This window comes from Triticum aestivum, chromosome 4D (assembly GCF_018294505.1).
Source record: "Triticum aestivum cultivar Chinese Spring chromosome 4D, IWGSC CS RefSeq v2.1, whole genome shotgun sequence".
Lineage (NCBI taxonomy): Eukaryota > Viridiplantae > Streptophyta > Magnoliopsida > Poales > Poaceae > Triticum > Triticum aestivum.
Window position 1 is genome coordinate 45,292,372 of NC_057805.1, and position 19,903 is coordinate 45,312,274.

General features: G+C 47.0%; 4 protein-coding genes across 6 annotated transcripts; 1 reads left to right on the plus strand and 3 right to left on the minus strand.

The window, feature by feature from the left end:
* Positions 1-3,945: 3,945 nt before the first annotated feature.
* LOC123096075 (uncharacterized) lies at positions 3,946-6,969 on the plus strand. Its single transcript, XM_044517670.1, has 9 exons — positions 3,946-4,336; positions 4,467-4,528; positions 4,617-4,678; positions 4,772-5,615; positions 5,709-5,801; positions 5,898-5,999; positions 6,098-6,157; positions 6,249-6,415; positions 6,548-6,969. The coding sequence occupies exons 1-9, from the start codon at positions 4,177-4,179 to the stop codon at positions 6,627-6,629; spliced, it is 1,632 nt and encodes a 543-aa protein (XP_044373605.1). The 5' UTR covers positions 3,946-4,176; the 3' UTR covers positions 6,630-6,969.
* A 683-nt stretch (positions 6,970-7,652) lies between these two features.
* LOC123096076 (type IV inositol polyphosphate 5-phosphatase 11) lies at positions 7,653-9,784 on the minus strand. Of its 3 annotated transcripts, none has more exons than XM_044517672.1 (8): positions 9,527-9,784; positions 9,243-9,396; positions 9,029-9,159; positions 8,859-8,935; positions 8,637-8,762; positions 8,293-8,480; positions 8,087-8,221; positions 7,653-7,984 (listed from the first exon to the last, which is right to left on the minus strand). In XM_044517672.1, the coding sequence occupies exons 1-8, from the start codon at positions 9,559-9,561 to the stop codon at positions 7,820-7,822; spliced, it is 1,011 nt and encodes a 336-aa protein (XP_044373607.1). In that variant the 5' UTR covers positions 9,562-9,784; the 3' UTR covers positions 7,653-7,819. The 3 variants fall into 3 exon arrangements, with proteins under 3 accessions (XP_044373607.1, XP_044373608.1, XP_044373606.1); XM_044517673.1 differs by having other exon boundaries at positions 8,087-8,224; positions 9,029-9,147; positions 9,527-9,782; XM_044517671.1 differs by having other exon boundaries at positions 8,087-8,224; positions 9,527-9,770.
* Positions 9,785-11,278: 1,494 nt separating this feature from the next.
* LOC123096077 (mitochondrial import receptor subunit TOM6 homolog) lies at positions 11,279-14,106 on the minus strand. Its single transcript, XM_044517675.1, has 2 exons — positions 13,773-14,106; positions 11,279-11,573 (listed from the first exon to the last, which is right to left on the minus strand). Exon 1 carries the CDS (start codon positions 13,971-13,973, stop codon positions 13,803-13,805), a length of 171 nt encoding a protein of 56 aa, XP_044373610.1. The 5' UTR covers positions 13,974-14,106; the 3' UTR covers positions 11,279-11,573; positions 13,773-13,802.
* A 2,889-nt stretch (positions 14,107-16,995) lies between these two features.
* LOC123099549 (DIMBOA UDP-glucosyltransferase BX9) lies at positions 16,996-18,683 on the minus strand. The gene is made up of 2 exons (XM_044521687.1): positions 18,090-18,683; positions 16,996-17,927 (listed from the first exon to the last, which is right to left on the minus strand). The coding sequence occupies exons 1-2, from the start codon at positions 18,604-18,606 to the stop codon at positions 17,047-17,049; spliced, it is 1,398 nt and encodes a 465-aa protein (XP_044377622.1). The 5' UTR covers positions 18,607-18,683; the 3' UTR covers positions 16,996-17,046.
* Between the last annotated feature and the right edge of the window lie 1,220 nt (positions 18,684-19,903).

Consider the following 19,903-nt stretch of genomic DNA (forward strand, 5'->3'; position numbering starts at 1 on the left):
AAGACGAACGGAAGAGGGGCGACGAAAAGGCGAATCTTTTCTAAAATTGTTTTAGAAGTGGGGGAGAGGAAAACGAGAGGCGAATGGCGAATAATGTAATGCGAGGGATGAGAGTTTATGATGGGTACTTGGTATGCCTCGGCTTGGCGTAGATCTCCCCGGCAACGGTGCCAGAAATTCTTCCTGCTACCTCTTGAGCTTGCGTTGGTTTTTCCCTTGAAGAGGAAAGGGTGATGCAGCAAAGTAGAGTAAGTATTTCCCTTAGCTTTTGAGAACCAAGGTATCAATCCAGTAGGAGACAACGCAACAAGCCACCGAATACCTGCACAAACAAACACCAACTTGCACCCAACGCGATAAAGGGGTTGTCCATCCCTTCACGGTTATTTGCAAAGTGAGACCTGATATAGATGGATAAACGGTAAAGTGATATTTTTGGTATTTTTGCTTTATGGAACAGAAAGTAAAAGATTGCAAAGAAAGTAAATAGGAAACTAAAATTGTAGATCGGAAACTTATATGATGGAAGATAGACCCGGGGGCCATAGGTTTCACTAGAGGCTTCTCTCAACATAGGAATTAATACGGTGGGTGAACAAATTACTGCCGAGAAATTGATAGAAAAGCGCAAAGTTATGATGATATCTAAGGTAATGATCATGAATATAGGCATCAAGTCCGTGTCAAGTAGACCGAAACGATTCTGCATCTACTACTATTACTCCATACATCGACCGACTCCTGCCTGCATCTAGAGTATTAAGTTCATAAAAACAGAGAAATGCATTAAGTAAGATGACATGATGTAGCGGGATTAACTCAAGCAATATGATGAAAACCCCATCTTGTTATCCTCGATGGCAACAATACAATACGTGCCTTGCAGCCCCTACTGTCACTGGGAAAGTACACCGCAAGATTGAACCCAAAGCTAAGCACTTCTCCCATTGCAAGAAAAACCAATCTAGTTGGCCAAACCAAATCGATAGTTCGAAGATACTTGCAAAGATATCAAATTATGCATATAAGAATTCAGAGGAGATCCAATAATATTCATAGATAAGCTGATCATAAATCCACAATTCATCGGATCTCGGCAAACACACCGCAAAAGAGTATTACATCGAATAGATCTCCAAGAACATCGAGGAGAACTTTGTATTGAGAATCAAAGAGAGAGAAGAAGCCATCCAGCTACTAGCTATGGACCCGTAGGTCTGTGGTAAACTACTCACGCTTCATCGGAGAGGCAATGGTGTTGATGTAGAAGCCCTCCATGATCGAATCCCCCTCCGACAGGATGCCGGAAAAGGCCCCTAGATGGGATCTCATGGGTACAGAAAGTTGCGGCGGTGGAAAAGTGGTTTTGTAGCTCCCATGGAAGTTTTTGGGACATTTGAGAATATATAGGAGGAAGATCTAGGTCAGGGGGTCACCGAGGGGCCCACAAGGTCGGGGCAGCGCGCCCTACCCCCTGGGCACGCCCTCCACCCTTGTGGCCGCCTCGTGGCTCTTCTGACTTGCACTCCAAGTCTCCTGGGTGTCTTCTGGTCCAAGAAAATTCATCGCGGAAGTTTTATTCCGTTTAGACTCCGTTTGGTATTCCTTTTCTGCGAAACTCTAAAACAAGGAAAAAAACAGGAACTGGCACTGGGCTCTAGGTTAATATGTTAGTCCCAAAAATCATATAAAATAGCATATTAATGCATATAAAACATCCAAAACAGATAATATATTAGCATGGAACAATCAAAAATTATAGATACGTTGGAGACGTATTAATGACGGATGGTTGATGATGACTCCGGAGCCCAGAACGGACTCCAGATCAGCCCTCCCGATGAAGAACAGGAGGTGGCGGTGGCTCCGTATTGTAAAACATGATGATTCCTTCTCTCTAGGTTTTTGCTAGATGAATAGGTACATATGGAGTTGGAGTTATGGTTGCGGGAGCTGTTAGGGGCCCACAAGCCTGCCCAGCGCGCCCTAGGGCACGCCCCCTGGGCTTTTGGCGCCCTGGTGGACCCCCTCTGGTATTTCTCTTTGCTAGTATTTTTTATATATTCTGGAATAATTCTCCGTAAAGTTTCAATGTCAATCCGAGAACTTTTATTTCTGCAAAAAAAACAACACCATGGCAATTCTGCTGAAAACAGCGTCAATCCGGGTTCCATTCAAATCATGCAAATTAGAGTCCAAAATAAGAGTGAAAGTGTTTGAAAAAGTAGATGCGTTTGGGATGTATCAGACGCCCACGCGCCCGCTCCATGTCCGCCTCGGGCCCGCGTGGCAGCCGCCCATCTACCTCCCACCGTCCACGTTTACGGTGCAAGCTTGGGCGAACCCACCTACCAGCCACCCCGGGCGAGCGGTCGTCGTCTTTTTTAGTGTGGAAGTCGTGGACCAGTGGGATTCCAGACTTCCACCCGCAGTGACGCGTGCCTCCCCGGCCGCAGGACGAGGCACGAGGTCGGGTCGTTGTCCGACCATTGTCGTCGCTCCCCCACTCCACCTCCACCTCCACTGCCCGCATTCCATATATCGCCGGACGGCGCCCCACCTCGTCAGCTGTTGTACATCAAGGCGGGATCTGCAAGAGGTACTAGGAGATGCGCACGCCACTGCCGTGGGGCGACGTGCACCTTCCCAACAACTGGCACCTCTCCATGAATCGGGTGCCCATCCCACCGGTCCCGGTGAGCGGCCGCGCCCGACGGGAGGAGATCAATCGACGCTGCGCCCGCCTGCCGTCGGACCTCATCGACGACTGGAGGTGCGCCATCGACTCGCCGCTCTGGGATACATGGCTCTGCGACGAGCATGACATCTGTCGGCAATCTTTCTTTGTCGGCCGTCCTTCGAGCCCACAGCGGGCGCGCTCTGTCCGCCCCGCGCGCGCTCTCAGCCTGCCCCAGCACCGCGGGCATAGGTTGATTCGCGGCCTGACTACTATGTCGTCGCCGTCACGACCCGAGCCAATGACGGTCGAGGAGGAGGAGGGCCTCATGAGGCAGGTTATGGAGGACTCCCTCCACACCCACGATGAGCGCCAATGGCAGGGCCTCACGGAGATAATGGCCCTGTCAGCGGCTGCCGACATCGCTTCCCAAAGCTCGACGCCTACGTCAAGGAGGAGGCCTGGAGGACGTGCGGGCAGAGGCGCCTAGGGAGGAGGAGCCGATGGGATGGAACCTGGCCTTGGTTGGGCAGTCCGGGACTTGGACGGAGATTGTGTCGTGCACGCCTGAGGTGGACGCCGGCCCGTTCCCCGCCACGGGAAGAGGTTGTGTAGGTGCCACCGCAACCGCCACAGCAGACGCCTCCGGCCTGGCAGGGGCCGCCAGCCCACCTCTAGCAGCCACCTCGATACGTCGACCTCACCGGCGACGACAACGAGGACGAGTAGGACGGCTGCTACGGAAGTCAATGGCGGCATCGACGGCGACGACCCTTATCTAGTTTTTTTAATGTTCTTTTTAAGTTTTTGTTTATATTAATGTGGTGAACTCGGCTATTGTGGACGTTTTAATGTTTTTTTATTATTTGCAATATTATTTGGTTTTTTTGTTAAATTTGAAGTCTGAATAAACGGACAGTTTGGGATGTGGCGGGTCACTTGGGCGCACCGGCGGTCACACGGCCGCAAGCGAACGGACATGTCCGTTTGCCATCCTTATATGGACAAAATCCAAACGAAACGGCTCGTTTGTGGTCGTGCATTGGAGTCACCCTTACGAGTTAATCCCGTGTATCGTATGCGTGTCCGTGTAGTGTACACGTCATAGTCGGTTTGGGTAATCTAGGTTCATACTATAAATATACTCCATGTAAATCCGGTACTCCGTAACTTTGTGCGTGCACATCTAGCCGCCTTCTACTCCGCACGGCCGGGTTTCACTTTCACCTTCACGCCCGGTGTTACTTTACAGCATCTCTTTATTTACTGCCACATCACCAACGGCCCACGGTTTCAAAAAAGAAAAAAGGGAAACGCCGCCGCTCCAACGGCTAGTTCCCCACAGCCGCTCCCGGATCGGACTCAAAAATCCATCGCCCAACTCGCCACAGCCAGCCAGAGCAGCCACAGCCCACAGCCTCGCCGCAGAACACCATCTCCGACGCCGCCCGCCGCTCTCGCGAGCTAGCTAGCTAGATCGTCGATCCCACCGGGCGCAGATGGAGATCCCCCGCAGCCTCGGCGTCCAGGACAACGAGGAGGAGGAGGAGTACGACAGCGTCTTCTACGAGGACATCGAGGCGCCCAAGTTCGTCGACCTCACCGCGCCCGACGCCGCCTGCCCCGCCGACGACCCCTCCTGGTTCTGCCTCCGCGTAGGTACGCAATCATCCTCTACCCTTTCACAAGCACAGCCCCTCACCGCCGGCGTTCGCTATCGGATCTGAGACGCAAAGACACCAAATTCGCCTCGGCGCTGATCCGTAATCCGTACCCGTACGATATGCAGGCTGCGACCAGAGTCATGAGCACGTCGACCCGGAGGCGCTGCACAGGAGCTTCGTCATGCGGGTAATTCACTGCTAATTCTCGTGTTTGATTGATGTGTGACTGAATTCGACGGCTGACGGAACCGAGTTCTGATCCGTTCCCCCCGCAGGTCATGGCGGCGAGGAGCCCCAACGTGCGGCTGCAGAAGGCCATCAGCAGGAGAAACCAGAGGTGCGCGTCTCTGATGTGAATTTATTTCCTTTCTCGCCGGCCGCCGGCCTGAATTGGACTGTTATTTAGATCGGATTTGTTGACCCCGTGCAGCTCGATGCTGCCGAAATGCCCCCACTCTGCGCCGGCGAAGCCGCCGAGGACGCGGATGACCAGGCTGAGCCTGGCGACGGGGGCGGCCGAGAAGGCGGCGAGGGACAGGCTGCAGGGCCACCGGATTCGCGGCCTGAGGGATTCCCCGGTCCGGACCAAGGCGGCGAGGGTCGACGCGTCCAGCGCGAGGAAGAAGGCTCTGACCACGCCCAGGAGCAAGACCGTGCGGCCGAGGCAGGAGCCCTTCCTCAGCGTGAAGTACCAGAAGGGGCCGGTCGCCACGGCGGCGGCGGAGATCAAGGGGACGGTGGTGAAGGCGCTGTTCATGACCACGCCCAAGAAGGAGACGCCGGCGAAGAGCCAGGCTCCTCCCGTGGCCGAGGTCTGCTCCAAGATGAAGAAGCTCAACCTGGCGTGCCGGGAGGTGCCTAGCAGGTACCTGTCGCAGCTGCCCACGCCGAAGATCGCCAAGAAGTGCGAGGAGACGGCGGCGGCGAAGAGAGTGCAGGAGCCAAGGAGTGGGAAGAAGATGATGATCTTAGGCTGTTCGGCGAAATGCGCCAATGCCGAAACAGATGGGGGGAACCGAAGTGGCCGTGAGAACATCAACGCGGATGAGAACTCGTGCAAACGAACTGCAAGGCGCAATTGGGGGCAAGAACCCAAGGAGGTGCTACAGGGATCACGGGTTGAGGTGGCGGAACCATTGCAGCCCGACATTCACGGCGACGACAAGGAGAATGCGCCGTGCGGTGATCAGCTCGCCGAGCAAGCCTTGAATCGGGAAGAAGAAGATGAAAACAGCAAGCAGTCGGAGGAGAACAATGAGAATGCTCCTCAGAAGGTACTGAAACTCTGACGTTAGTGATGTGGTTTGCCATGGTTTAGCTGTGGGTAGCATATGGTGAACCTGAAATGCTACCATGACTAAATGCAGGTGCTTAAAAGGCAGAACAAGGTAGTGAATGCGGAGCAGGGAGGAAAGCTTAAGAAGAATACCATCCTAAGGCCATTCAGGCTAAGGACTGATGTGAGTTATGATTGCATTGCATCCCCCCATTGCTTGTTTTTGTGAAGGTTTTTCACTCAGTTGCTGAAAGGCCTTTACTCTTTGTGCTGCATTTAGGAAAGACAGGTGTTGAAAGATGCAATTCCAGAAAGAAAACCGACGGTCGCCGAGAAGAACGCCATGCCAGTACTGAAGGACGAAAATAGACGAGTGATGATGGTAAGTTGAATCAGGAGTGCACAACGTTAGATTTCAGATTTCTTCGACTACCACCTGTGGTTACTCATTGTTCTATGTGCTACTGTGATGTGATGCAGCAAACTGGAAGATGCCCTGATGGAAAGGAAAGAGAAAAACTGGCTTGTGGCGAGAAGCAGGTGAGCATTTCCAGGTCCAGATCAATTTAATGGTGGTACAATTTAGAAACACACATGCTGAATTGTTTGTCTGCCCATGTTGCATATTCAGAGGAAACAAATTACATACACCGCCACGAGTCGGCTTGGTGAATCTAAAACGGTTTTGAGTAGCATCCGGCCCAACAATGTGAGGCCTGCGCCTGCGCTGACTAAAGGCAAAACCGTAGAGAAATCACAGAGGGCAGCGTCATCAACAAGAACAGCCAAAATTACAAGGTTTGCAAAACCAAATCAGTTCCTGTCCCTTTCTGAATTTCTGAATTTACACATTGATTTCTGAATTTTAGCACATCATGATATCTTTTCATTTTAGCACATCGTGATATCTTTTCATTTCCCTTTGTTCAGTGATTTCACAGCACCCTCTCGAACTGGAGAAAAGAGGAAGGCCTCGGTGAAAACATCCAGGATCCAAGCAGCAGCAGCTTGACTAGAACATGTGGCAAAAAAAAGAAAGAAGACAACGATTATATTGTCTGCTCCATCCAAAAGACAGAGTGTGTATCTATGGCGTCGAACTGGTTTTGTGAGTTTTGTCAACTAGAAGTGTACACTAAGGGGAGGGGGTTGGCCAGGAACTCACTCTCACACCAACAGGGTTCTGTCAAGTTTCCCTGTTTTTGTCCATGAAATTGGTGTGATGAGTAAAACTCTTTTGTTCTGTACCATCTTTACTAGACATTCTTTTGTAGCTGAAAGCCCAGAAGAGATTTAATTCAGTGGTGAAATGTGTATCTATGGCATTGAATTGGTTTTCTGAGTTTTGTTAACTGGAAGTGTGTACCGTCTGTTTCTGTACTCAAACCGTCAGTGTTCCGTCGAGTTTCCTTGTTTCTGTACCATGAATTTTGTGAGATAGGTGAAATTCTTTTGTTTTGGTACACCCTTACTAGACGTTTATTCCAAATGCAAATCTGTATTGAAAATCTGTAGTGAAACACAAAAGTACAAGGAAGTTAAGAATTGTGTTCCTTAGTTAGAAATTGTGAAATCCAAACACAATAACTGTTCTTGAAAGCGAAAATTCCTAATATGGAGGTCCCATTCAATTTGAGCCTTAAACTCCATACCTGGATATAAACATGGATATCGATTTTTTTTTCATGGTTCATTTTTATAATAACTGCACACAATAGCACCGATATGAACAATATTGCTGATTTACAAATTTTGCACACAAGTAGCACACTATCACAATTGATCAAATGATTGCTAGTTGGTGTAACAAATTTCAGGCCGGGTATCAATGGGAAATAAGGTGTGTTGTAATAAAGAATCTGCCCTGCTATGTCAATGCCATATTGACATGGTACTATGCATGTTAACCAAAGTTTGGTATCTGTATATGCTGGGTATTTCTTTTTCCTTACTATAAGAACACATCAGAAGTTGTTTGTAGAACACCTGCCTACCGGTTCGAAAAAACCGCGTCACCATATAACATCATGAGAGGTACACAACAACATGAATACACGGTTGACATTTTGACTTTACCAAATTACATCTAGCGAAATCATTTTAAGAGGACAGATAATGATCTGTGCTATTTGCCTTTACAATTGTTGTTACAAAAAAATAAGTCACCTAAATATACTTGTGATTGTCAATTGTAACATAAATCTATGTATTGCCACCACGTACTTTCAGACAGAGATGAGCTTTCACAGGCTTGTGATCAGAGCTGCTAACACAATCAAGTGCTTCATATGAACTTAAGACCGCATCCAAGCCAGAAGAATGGTCAACCTTGAACAATATCCTATCTGTCCAAGATGGCACTCTGATCTGAGGAAGTGAAGAGCATATGCAGAAGACATTAAGTTTCCAGAATATGTACAATTTCTTTCAGACAAATTGACATCTTAACATGATACTAACTGAAGGTACCTTGTAACTTGAGTCGTAGTTGCTACTTCCGACATTATATTTGTATGTCGGCTTAAAAGACAAGGTCCCTTCGCAGTACCCATTGAACACTTGACCCTTCTCGGCTTCTTGCAGCAGCTGGTCTCTGTCTCTTAGCTTCTGAAACAGCGCATATATGTCAGGCATTTATGTCATGTAAAATATGAATAGTTCGAGCATACACTTACACTTTGGCGATTCTCCTCGATCATCTTCCTTGCTGGCATCGAGCTTATTCCTTCTAATCTGTAATTCAAGTCACCGAGCCACACTGTTATGTCGGCAGATTTGGCATAATGTATGTCATTCTTGGAGAACAGCGAGTGCGAAATATGCCGGCATTCAGAGTTCCTCTTCTCCACCTTGTGTTCATGAGCTACACTTTAATAAGATAGCTTGTTAGTTATTCGTAATAACATTTGAAAGACAACAGTTATATTAGTGTTGCTTTCAGTGTTAGCACTGAGGTAATAAGACCCAACAATATTGGTGATACTAATAAGAAATGGATTGCCAGAAGCTGGAGATCAACCTGCAAGATGGCAGGATACAAACACCATCCGGATGCCACTGAAATTTATGTACATGGCCACAGCTCCTTTCTTCCTCCCAATTACGCCACCGCAGCCTCCAACCGCATGTTTATCCACCTTCATTTCTGTCCAAATTTAGGAATTTAAACAAAACTTACTCAATCAGATTAGAAATGCTCTTTCAACATCAAGAATACTCAGCTATACAATAACAAGATCACCTTTGATGTACGCTTCCGAACTCTTTGCCCCGAAAAGAAACATCTGAATAGACTGCATGGCTTTCTGGCATAACAAGCTGAAATTTCAACAACAATTGCCGTATTTCAGAATATGGTGAAAACCTTCAGAATGTTTTCATAAAAAAAGGTTAACCTTGAAGATTCCTCACATGTGTGTATCAGCCATGGCTTCTTGCAGAACCTGTTCGACGCCGCATTTCGGGACTTCTTGCAGCCCAACAACCAGCAAGTCGAACTTCCTGGTGGAGCTCACCAGCTTTCTTATGTCCTGCACAGACATCTTCGCGAAAGAACAGATATTATTAAACCAAAGGAAATGGCCAGACCACCATCAAGAAGAACCCAGCCAAGAATACGACGCACCTTGCCGTTCATGTTCCATGTGATAATGCAGACACAGAGCACAGAGCTGGCTGTGAACTCACAGGCTTTCTGAATCCGGATCGTCTTTATGCCGTCATGAGTTCCATCCTCTTCAATGGAAACCATGCCATTGCTGAGCAGATCACCGAATATCCTGCGGTCCCATTAGTATATATACATCAATCATATGGAATTTCTCAAAAAAAAAGATCAATCATATGGAAAGTAACTTTTAATAAGACTGGACATGTATATAACTTTGTTATCTCAAACAGATAATATACCATTTTGGAAGACTGAAGCTGCTGCAGTTGCCCATGTCTATGTTGGCTGAGCCCTTCCTTTCCGATTATCTTACAAGGAGGAGATTACAAAAGGGGACTTTTTATACAGATCTATTCCGAAAGTTCGACATTTCTTCGCAGAAACCAAATTGATCAGATTTTGATTTTGAGATGCTTCTGGTCATCACGTTTTCGTGGTCAGCAATTCTGGTGCAAAGTTTCAACATAGCAGCAGAGAAAAGGACAAGTGGAATGCTGAAGACCAACCACTTGGAATGTATGGATTGGGTAGTTGGGTACTGGATAGCTTTGATGTGACAACAAGATCGCCTTTGTCGTCGCATCATTACAAAGGGCGCACATGTGAAATTGACTAGACACATACAGAGGACCAGTAGAATTGCTGCCAATAATGCTTGGCGAAAAACAGGGCCACAGTTTTGCTTAGCAAGTAACTTGGTTGAACATGAGCTCTCTGATGGAGAAGTTCAATTGGGGAACATGTTGGACTTGCTGTGTTCCTGAAGTTTCACCATGGGAGCCTTGTGCATCACTGAACCGTATAGCCAGGAAAAGCAACCATGTTGTGAAAGTGACATCTCTCTCATTTTGTTTTTCTCGTTTTATCCGGTGGCATGCGTATTTTTAATGAGCAGAAATGCAGTGCCCTGACATTGTATTATTGTTTCAGTTTTCAAAACAACAGCAATGCATGTCAGAACAGGTTTCCCAGTAAGTCAGTAGTACCCTCAATGAAGTTAAATCAGATGGACTGCAAGATGAAGACATGAAACTTCAGTATTCTGAATAGTATTGCACCATTTACCATGAAATAACTATATTTGCAGGAAGTGCATCTGAGAAACAGCATATGAAACCCACTTCTTAGGTAAAGTGTGAAGAATCTCAGGTTTATCTAAAACTTGATCGACTATAACCCCAAAAAAAGGGGGAAAAATACATACAAGGAGGGCGGCCTGCATGTGGAGGCGTTGGAGGGTTGCGGTGGGATGCCAAAGGAGATGTGTGCACTGAGTGGTGGTCTCCGTGGTGCTCTACGGCAGCATTGGTGATCCAGCACGGTGATCCTCAACGGCGGGCTGGCCTGGCTAGGTCACCGGAGAAGAGGGAGTCGGTGCATGGTCCTGGACAGCAGCGAGCTCGACATCAAATCCGGACCTGTTGTGTGACAGCACGACTGATTCTTTTCAGGTTTTCTTTAGTGAGTCTTCGAGTTTGGTTTGGGCAGGTGGCGCCGTTGTGTCAATGTACAAATCTCCATGCTCTGTCCCTGTTTTGTTGGCGTACTTATCACCGTCAAAGGGCATGTGAAGCTATATCTCCGACGGATCTTCCAAGATACAATCAGTTTAGGTTTTCAATGGATCTATATTGATTCTACCGACTTTTGTGGTCTTCAGAGTTTCTACAGGACTTAACAGCGTGTTTCTCCACCGAGGCAAACGCCCAGAGGAGGCAGATCTGTGAGATGGGTAGGGAAGTGGGGGAAGAGAAAAGGAGGGAAGAAATTCTTTTGTTCCAAATTTACAAATATAAGCATATGTTTATTCACATTCCGTCATGTGATAATTTGTTTCTTAATTGTGGCTGAAAACTCGAGGCAACGGTGCATATTGGTGCGTGTTTCCAGCAGACAAATGAAACGATCATGCCTCGAGAATCAAGATTGCAAAGATGCTACTTAGCCAGGGCTACTAGTGGCAAGAGGGAACAACTGGAGCACACTCAATATAGCAACGACAAATCACATCCCAGCCATAAAAAATACTCCCTCCGTATCAAAATATAAGACGTTTTTTGACAGTCATAGTTGATAAAGAGGGAGTATGTAAGACACACATCGCTGCTGTTAAAAATCCACAAAGTTGCCAGGGCAGTGGTAATCATTACCAACCGAGTTTATGCAGACACTGTCATTGAATTCTCACGCTATAGAAAGACGAAATACTAAAGGAAAACTAATTTCATGTTTCACAAGGTACTTCAAAGCCTGATCCTGAGAGCAACTTCAACATCCCAGTCGCACCTAAGAGGATAAAACAAATAATCAGCAAGTGGCTTACTGCAATCTGTAGCAGGCAAAACATAATAACAATTCAAATAGGTTAATGCAACTATAAAAAACCAGAACAAAATCTTGCCGTGCGATGGAACCAACTGCTACTGAGTTAGCAATGACTTGTACCAAGAGATAAAAGGCTATTAAACCTGCAAGCGGTGCTAGAACTGAGTAGTTTGTGTTTGTCCACATAACTTCCTACCATGAATAATATAATGAAAAATTAACAAAATCTCAGCAATTTACACAGCAGATCACTGCAGGTGCTGTGTTACTAGTATTATAATGCAGGTGCTGTGTTCCTAGTATTATAATGGTCTGGTTACAATGTTAAAGATCATTCAAAACATATGCATGGGTCATTCTAATTGCAATGGTCAATTAAATACTCCCTCCGTTCCTAAATATTTGTCTTTTTAGTGATTTCAAATGGACTACTACATACGGATGTATATAGACATATTTTAGAGTGTAGATTCACTCATTTTGCTCCGTATGTAGTCACTTATTGAAATCTCTAGAAAGACAAATATTTAGGAACGGGGGGAGCAAAAGCTAATCACAATCCTAAGATAACATTATGACTATTATTCTATATAAGCCACACCAAAAAATAATGAAGAACTGACACAATTCCACCATTCCTTCTTCAGAAGCAATCTCAAGAAATAGCAAGCATTATGGAAGACTCAGCTATGGACCACAAGTAGAACAATGTACTCAGCATTATGGAGTAATATATAACGCTAAATAAGAAAATTAAAATTCAGAACATACTGCATACTGCTTCCATGAACCATAAAAAATACAGCTATCCTTGTACTCAGCAAGGAGTCAAGTACCACCGATTTAAAGATCAACAGATGTAGTTATCATCTAAAACATTAATACTTCTTGATCCATTGGCCAAAATTAAACAAGATACTAACAGATAACAGCAAGAGGTGTAGCTGTGATCAAAACAGATAAAATCTCAATCTTACTGCATTTATTTAAGCAGTTTTGCTAAAGCACATCTAGATGTGCTATAAGTATTGCACATCTAAGTCCTATATCATTGGTTTTACACTAAGGTTCGTGCAAGCATTTTCTTTTGTCTTTCTTCCTTTTTCTTTCTAGTTTGATAGAGCACTTAGATGTGCAATAATTAGGGCACATCTAGATGTGCATTTAAGAAAGGTATATAAACCAATAAATCAATCTTCCAATCACACACTAATGATACTGCTAAAACAAGACATCATAACACAGTTTGAGAATGGTAAATCCGCTAACAGTCTTGCTAAATCTCAGTCGACCGAGACTTTGTTATGTCTCAAGTCGATGCAAAATTTTCTTACATTGAGATCCATGCAAAATTTTCTTTTCAGTTTTTTCTGTTTTTCTTTGTACATTGTTATCTCACTTGCCTGAGACTTGGTTAAGTCTCAGTCGACTGAGACCTAGCCACACCCATCAGCTAAAGATGATAACCAATTCAATATCACAACCTATCTAAAAGCTAGTTGGACTCTTTAAAACATGATATAATCTTATTGAGCCAAACAGCTTTTTTTGTCTTTTTACGCTATACGTAGGTTGTTATGAAACAAAACTTTTCCTTTCTATCTACCTTGTTGTAGGTCATTAGTCGGGTTCCATAATTTCTCAGTTTGCAAATCAGCATTCCCAAACTTCAAGATAATAAACAAACAACAGATCACCTGCTTTACACACGAAATCATAGAATTACAAGCATTACCAACCCTGTCAATAAGGACACCCATCATGTAAACCGAATAAAACGGTGACAGCATAATTCACCACTATTTCTGTTGGGAAATCGACCTCAATTAACTTGCAGAAACACACCAGTAAAGCGGAGTGCATCAAGCATCATGAAACAATAACTCTGGCTCCCAACAAACGACCATGAATCTAACTAAATTCAACACAGCAAACATAAACTGATTGGAAACCACGGTGCCCAGATAACACAGCGGGGATAGCCGCGAGTAGTCCAACCGCGCAAGCTCACATAGAATCCGATCTACGGCCACGAAACCCTACGACACCGTAACAAACGGAGGGGCCGCACGACGATCGATCCGAAAACGGGATCACACGCGCACTGCACCCGAATCGACCTAACCCTAGAGAAGGAAGAGCGTGGGCGGGAGGAATCACCTCAGGGGGCGGGGGGGCAGCGGGGCCGCCCTAGAGCTCGAGCTTGAGCTCCGTCATGCCGGGCTCGCGGGTGAGGTAGTGGAGGATGTAGGGGGCGGCGCGGATGACGGCGATGCAGCCCGCCATGATGCTGAGGTGCAAGCGCAGCTCCTTGTACGCCGCCTCCTTGCTCGGCTTCCGGGGCATCGCGCCGAGAAACATCTTGGCTGTCGTCGGCGGCGAGTTCCTCTCCGGATTCGAGGGTTCGAGGGTTTGGGTTGGGGATCTGGAGGCGGCGAGGCTGCTGCTGCTGCTGCTTAAACCCTAGCACGATGCGATTGCGGTGGCTCTCGAGAGGAAACGGGTCGTATTTACGACCGTGACCCTGGGGGAACTGCGTATTGCCACGCACGTTGGGCCCGGCCCAATTACCACGAAATCAGGAGTGCCCCTATTCGGCGCGGAGACCTCCTTTGAACCGAAATAGGAGTCCTGCGAGTTTTTTCCTTTTTTGGTAGATCCGGTTATAAAAAACGTTTTTATCTCTTATAAATCGTGCGCCCAAATCTCGAACCGTTTTCACGTCGAGATCTCTTATAAAAAACGTTTTGACGAATTTTTTTCACGAAAAAACCAGACAAAAAAGCACACCGGGAGCACGTTTTTTCTTTTTCAAAAGCTGTTTCCGAAAGGCACGCTCGTGACTCTCGCGGAGGCAAATCTGTGCCTCTCGTGAAAGAAAAAAATATTTTTTTCGTTTCGAGAGGTGCCTCTCGCGGAAGCAAAATCTCACGGAAGGAAAAAAAGAGTAAATGTGTTTCTTTATTTCCGAGAGGCACGGTCGTGCCTCTCGCAGAAACAAAACCATGCCTCCCATGAAAGCAAAAATAAATGTGTTTTTCATGGGAAAAAAGTTTCCAAATTTTTTTTTGTCGAAAAGCTGAAAAAATGAGGAAAATAATCTAAAAAACGAAAATGCATGCAAAAAATAAAAGTAAAAACAAAATCCGGAGGGAGTGCGACACGTGGTGCGCTCTCAGCACATCCCAAATAACCCTTGGAAAGGCTCCTGAACAAGCGGTCCTCAATTAGTTGCTCCCCTTTGGACGCCCGCCGTTAGTGTCAATCTTTTTTATTTCTGAGAAACATGTAGTCGTCCAATAGGACAGGCTCCGCCTGAAAGCCAGAGAAAATGGGCAGGACCACTATGCAGTGAGCGAGTCTTTGTTCCATTTGTTTTTATAGTCGGGGTTTTTTTGCAAAAAATACTGTTGTTGTTTTTACAGAGCAAGATATTTAAAACACTCATAAAAATAAAAATCAGAAAATTGTTCAATGCATGTTTTAAAAACAGTTTGGTATATATTAAAAGAATCACCATATATATAAAAATATTAAATATGTATTTAAAATGTTTATCAAGTAACTAGAAAGTTCATCGTATATTAAAATGACTCAATGAATATATATTATATAAAAAATTAGTGTGTATTCAAACAATGTTCATCGTATATTAAAGAATCATTGGCAGTGTATTAAAAAACAAAAGAAAGAAAATAAATAAAAACATAAAAAATACCAACAGAAAAATTGTAGCAAAATCAGTGAGCAAAAAATCAAGGACAAAAACCCCGAACTAGGCTAACCCAATTCGGCTTACCTGCAGGAGGCGAAAAGGATTTGCTTTCGGCGTGTTATACACACTGAGTACCAAGCAAACAAGCGCTTGTGCTTACTACTTGGGCTTGCCCAATACCACGTTTCGGTCATTTTTTTCTCCGGTCATTGATTTGAACCGCTCAATCACAATAGCAAAGAATCTCTCGTAGTTTTGAGCCAGTTTTACGAAAAGAAAAATATTGGAGAATTTTTTAGTGCAGCTACTTCAAAAAACTTAAATGAGTTTGAAAAATGTTGAAAAAATATCCGCGAATCTGAGAAGGGTTGCAAAATTTGAGGAAAATGCTCGTGAGTTTAAGAAAATGTTCGCATGGGCGCCCGATCTTTTTTTTTAGGGTAGCATGGGCGCCCGATCTGAGGGGTATCTTCAGCGTCTGCGGTGCGTCTCATCTCGACCTCAAGGAACATAATTGCACGTCTTCATGCACCATGAGCAGAGCACCGAACGGTTTCCGATGTCTGGGACATGTCATGGGGGTGCCCCACTTCCCCTAATGTATGAGTTTTTGCATGGCGAATTGTGATAAAAGCTTTGTCTACTGTGAAAAATAAAGCAAAGAGGAAGATCGAAAACTCTGACATATATACTCTTTTGTGGGGTGAACTGAGAGGAAACCTTTCATGTATTCTATAGATGCCCTCGGTCACGTGACCTCTGAAACGCCATGAGTGAAGTTTGGAGAATATCGGCCGTGGACATCACCACCAACATAGGGCCAGGTTGGGTACTATATCTCCTCAAAGGGCGCACTGCCGACGAGCGCCTTTCGATGCTTATGAAAATGTGGCGTACATGACAGGTCCACAACGAAATCACGCACCTGAAGCTAGCTCCAACGACTAAATTGTCTTGATGATTTCCTTCAAGCTACATCGACTACACGCTTCTAGAAATCCGCCAACACCCCGATACCGATCCACCTAAAGGGAAGTCGGTGGTGACCTACGATCATGTTGTAGATGAGAAGGCCCAAAAATGCCGCAGAAATTGCTGCTCACACCATCGTAGATGGACTAACCCCCCTCCCCCAAGTTGGACTAAACTCACTATAGATGGTGCATACCTCAAAGAAGATGGGACCGGGGGGTGGTAGGTTGATTTTCCGTAACAACCAATCACTTCATGTCGTTTCCTGTAGACCTACTCGAGTGCTCTGGAGGTGGAGATGGTTGCATGCATGGAGGGCGTTGCGCCGACCCTTGAGTGGAGCTTAGACACCTTCATCCTCAAAATAGACTCATCATTGTTGTTGACATGATAGCCTACCTAGCCCCCGATAGATCCCCAAGTGGCATCTTGTTGGTGAGACGAAGCTTTTACTATGGCTAGGTAGGGAGTTTGTTATATCGCATGTGAGTAGGGAGCAAAACCATCTCACCTTACTCGGTGTGGATTCGTATTACACCTGCAGAAGTCAAGTCCTTGTGACTGTAGTGATCCCATTTAATTAATGAAAGTTCAATTCACACACACAAAAAAAGTCTTAGATTTTACCTTTTCATGCATGCAAACAACGTCACTTCAAGATCAATTGTGGAACATCAATGCCAGTAACACCACTTATCCAGTTCCAAGTTACAATATAGTATTTCATACATCAACACAACACAAATATTACAAAGACGATATATGCTCGACAAGTTTATCAATAGCTAGCAGAGAAGACCCACCACTTTTCAAGCACGACACTACTTTTTTCTTAAGTTCTCTTGCTTTTTCCCTAGCCACTTCTCCTTCCCTCTCATTCATAAGCTTTTGAATTGCCTTGGCGATTTTGTTTCTCTCTGGCTTGCCCTCGAGCTCAAACCCTACGCCCCACACTGCCTCCACGTACCTTGTGTTCATCATTTGATCCGCAAAGTGAGGCATGCAGATCATCGGGAGACCCTCACTGATGCTCTCCAGTGTCGAGTTCCAGCCGTTGTGGGTCCAGAACCCACCCACTGCAAAGTGGGCCAGCACCTCCTGCTGCGGGGCCCACGGGATCACCTTGCCTCTGCCCTCCACCGCACGATCAAATCCTTCCGGCAGGCCTGGCCCGTCGGATCCCCGCACGAGGTCACGGCGGACAACCCACAGAAAAGGTTGGCCACTGTTGGCCAAACCCCACGCGATCTCCGAGAGCTCGCCGCCATCCATGGATGCCAAGCTCCCGAAGCTCACATACAGCACGGACCCCGGGACCTGCTTGTCCAACCACTCCATGCAGCTACGGTCCTCGCGCAGCAGGCTGCTCCCGGTGCTCCGGGAGGAGAGCTTGTGGAGCGGGCCGGCGGCGAGCACGAAGGCCACGTCCAGTTCGCGGCGTATCCTGTCCAGTTCAGCGGTCTCCAGAGCGTCGAACGTGTTGACGACGAGTCCGAAGGAGTTCCTCACGGTTTCAGAGGCTCGGGCTAGAACTTTGCGCACCATTTTGTGGTCGCTGGTGCTCGTGCGGAACAGGTCCCTGACACGCAGCGGCGGCAGCTCTTTCACCGGCGTGTAGAGCTGTGATTCTGAAACACATGGATATTTTTATATAGAAGATTGACATAACAAACAATCAGCAAAATCTCAAGGTGCAGACCATGCATGCATGGATCACAATACATGATTAGGCGCAGATCTCATCCTAATTACGTGGTGATTATATTGGCTGTACGTATTTGTTTACTGACCTTTTGGAGGTAGATAACCGTTGTGGTGGAGCATAGGATAGGCCAGGAAGCAGCTGAAGCAGGCGGCGCTGCCGGTACGCAGCACCATCGTGGGGAGCCCGAGTGCCGAGGCGGCCTTCTGCACGGCGAGGAGGTTGGCGTCGATGAACAGGCACGCGGCGGGGGGCTGACCGTCGTCCGCGAGGACCGACGCGAGGACGTCGCGGACGGCCGGCGACGCCTCCATGGCGGCGTTCATGGCGAGGATGATGGGGATGATGCTCCCCGAGGCGGCGACGTCGGCGGGGACGCCGTCGGGCACCGCGACGAAGGTGAACTCAGGGTGGAGCGCGGGGTCCAGCGCGTTGAACTGGGTGTGGAGGACGGTGACGGCGAGGCCCCGGCCGTGGAGCACATCGGCGAGCTGCAGCATCGGGTTGATGTGACCCTGGAACGGCAGCGGGAACACTAGCACCCGGCGGCGCGCGTGTTGTCGCCGGCTAACGTCGCCACGGGATGCTTCTTGGACGCCGGCCATTTTGCTGATGCTCGGGCGGTTTGATCCGATCTTAGCAAGCTGGAACTGCCAAAATCTCCATGGGTTTTTATAAACACTCGCAGTTCTCACTTCTTAGTTCTTACACACATGTTCTGACTTCTTAAACACGGGAGGGGAGTTGGTGTGGACTGTGGAGTGATCACCTACCATAAGGGAAAGTAGTGGCTACACCCCACCATGCTACAGTTATACGGAAGGGGAAAGATGAAGCGAAAAAATGGACACTTGTCGGCCGACAGCAATAAGAAAGCCGGCCATCCAACCATGTCCTCGTGCAATTCAAATCGGATTTGAACAAGCATGATGAATTTCATACAAACATGACGGAATAAACCTAAGTTTGGACATAAAATGATATGTCATCTGTTTAACTAAAACATAAAAAAAACTATCTTGGAGCGGATGATGATCTCGTACGCGTGGCTGCCTGGCCAGTGGCACCGCCGTCTTCATCCATGTTGTCATCGTTGGAGTAGTGCTTCTAGCGGCGGAAGGGCATGGGGGCTCGACAGCCCTGCCCGGCAGCCGCCTGCCGCTCGCGGAGGAGCCGCACCGCTTCCTTCTGCATTGTGCAGAGGGCCGCCTCATCCAATGCAGACCCTAGCCGGGGTGCCCTGGCTAGTGCCACCTCACTGATCCGCGGCCTGTCTTGTGCCAGGTCACTGATCCGCGGCACGGCCTTCCTTTGGCCATAGACCACACCCTCCTTGTTCTAACTCCCATGTACAAAACCAACATTTTAAAATCATCTCTGTCTCTATATATACTAGTAATAGCGATCCATCCACGTGCAGGGTGTGCATGCAACTTGGACTTGGGGCTTGGACGACCGGCGACGGCAATGATGAGAGGATGCCGCTCCGCGACACCGTGTCGGATGGCGGTGGCCGCCGGACTTGCCATGAGGTTCCCGGGCACTACCATCTTCGTCTCAATCCATCCGGACAATGAGAGGAGACGAGACCGCTCCCTCGACACCTTTAGGGGGAGGTACGTCTCCGTTGGTGCTATGAAACTAAGAAGCACCAACATAGTAGTTGGGAAAGATCTAAACTTGGATGGAAGCATGGAAATTTGAAATTAGGTCAAAAACTAATATTACCTCCAAGATTGGGAAGCATGGAAATTTGAAATCAGGTCAAACTTGGATGGAAGCACCTACAGTGTATCTGCACCTCGATGTACTAGTTCAGTGGCGCAGCGATTCGCTTCAGCAACGCCTGGTGGTGTTCACCGGCGCCCAGAGGTTCGCCCCGTTGCTCATGGCTATACGATG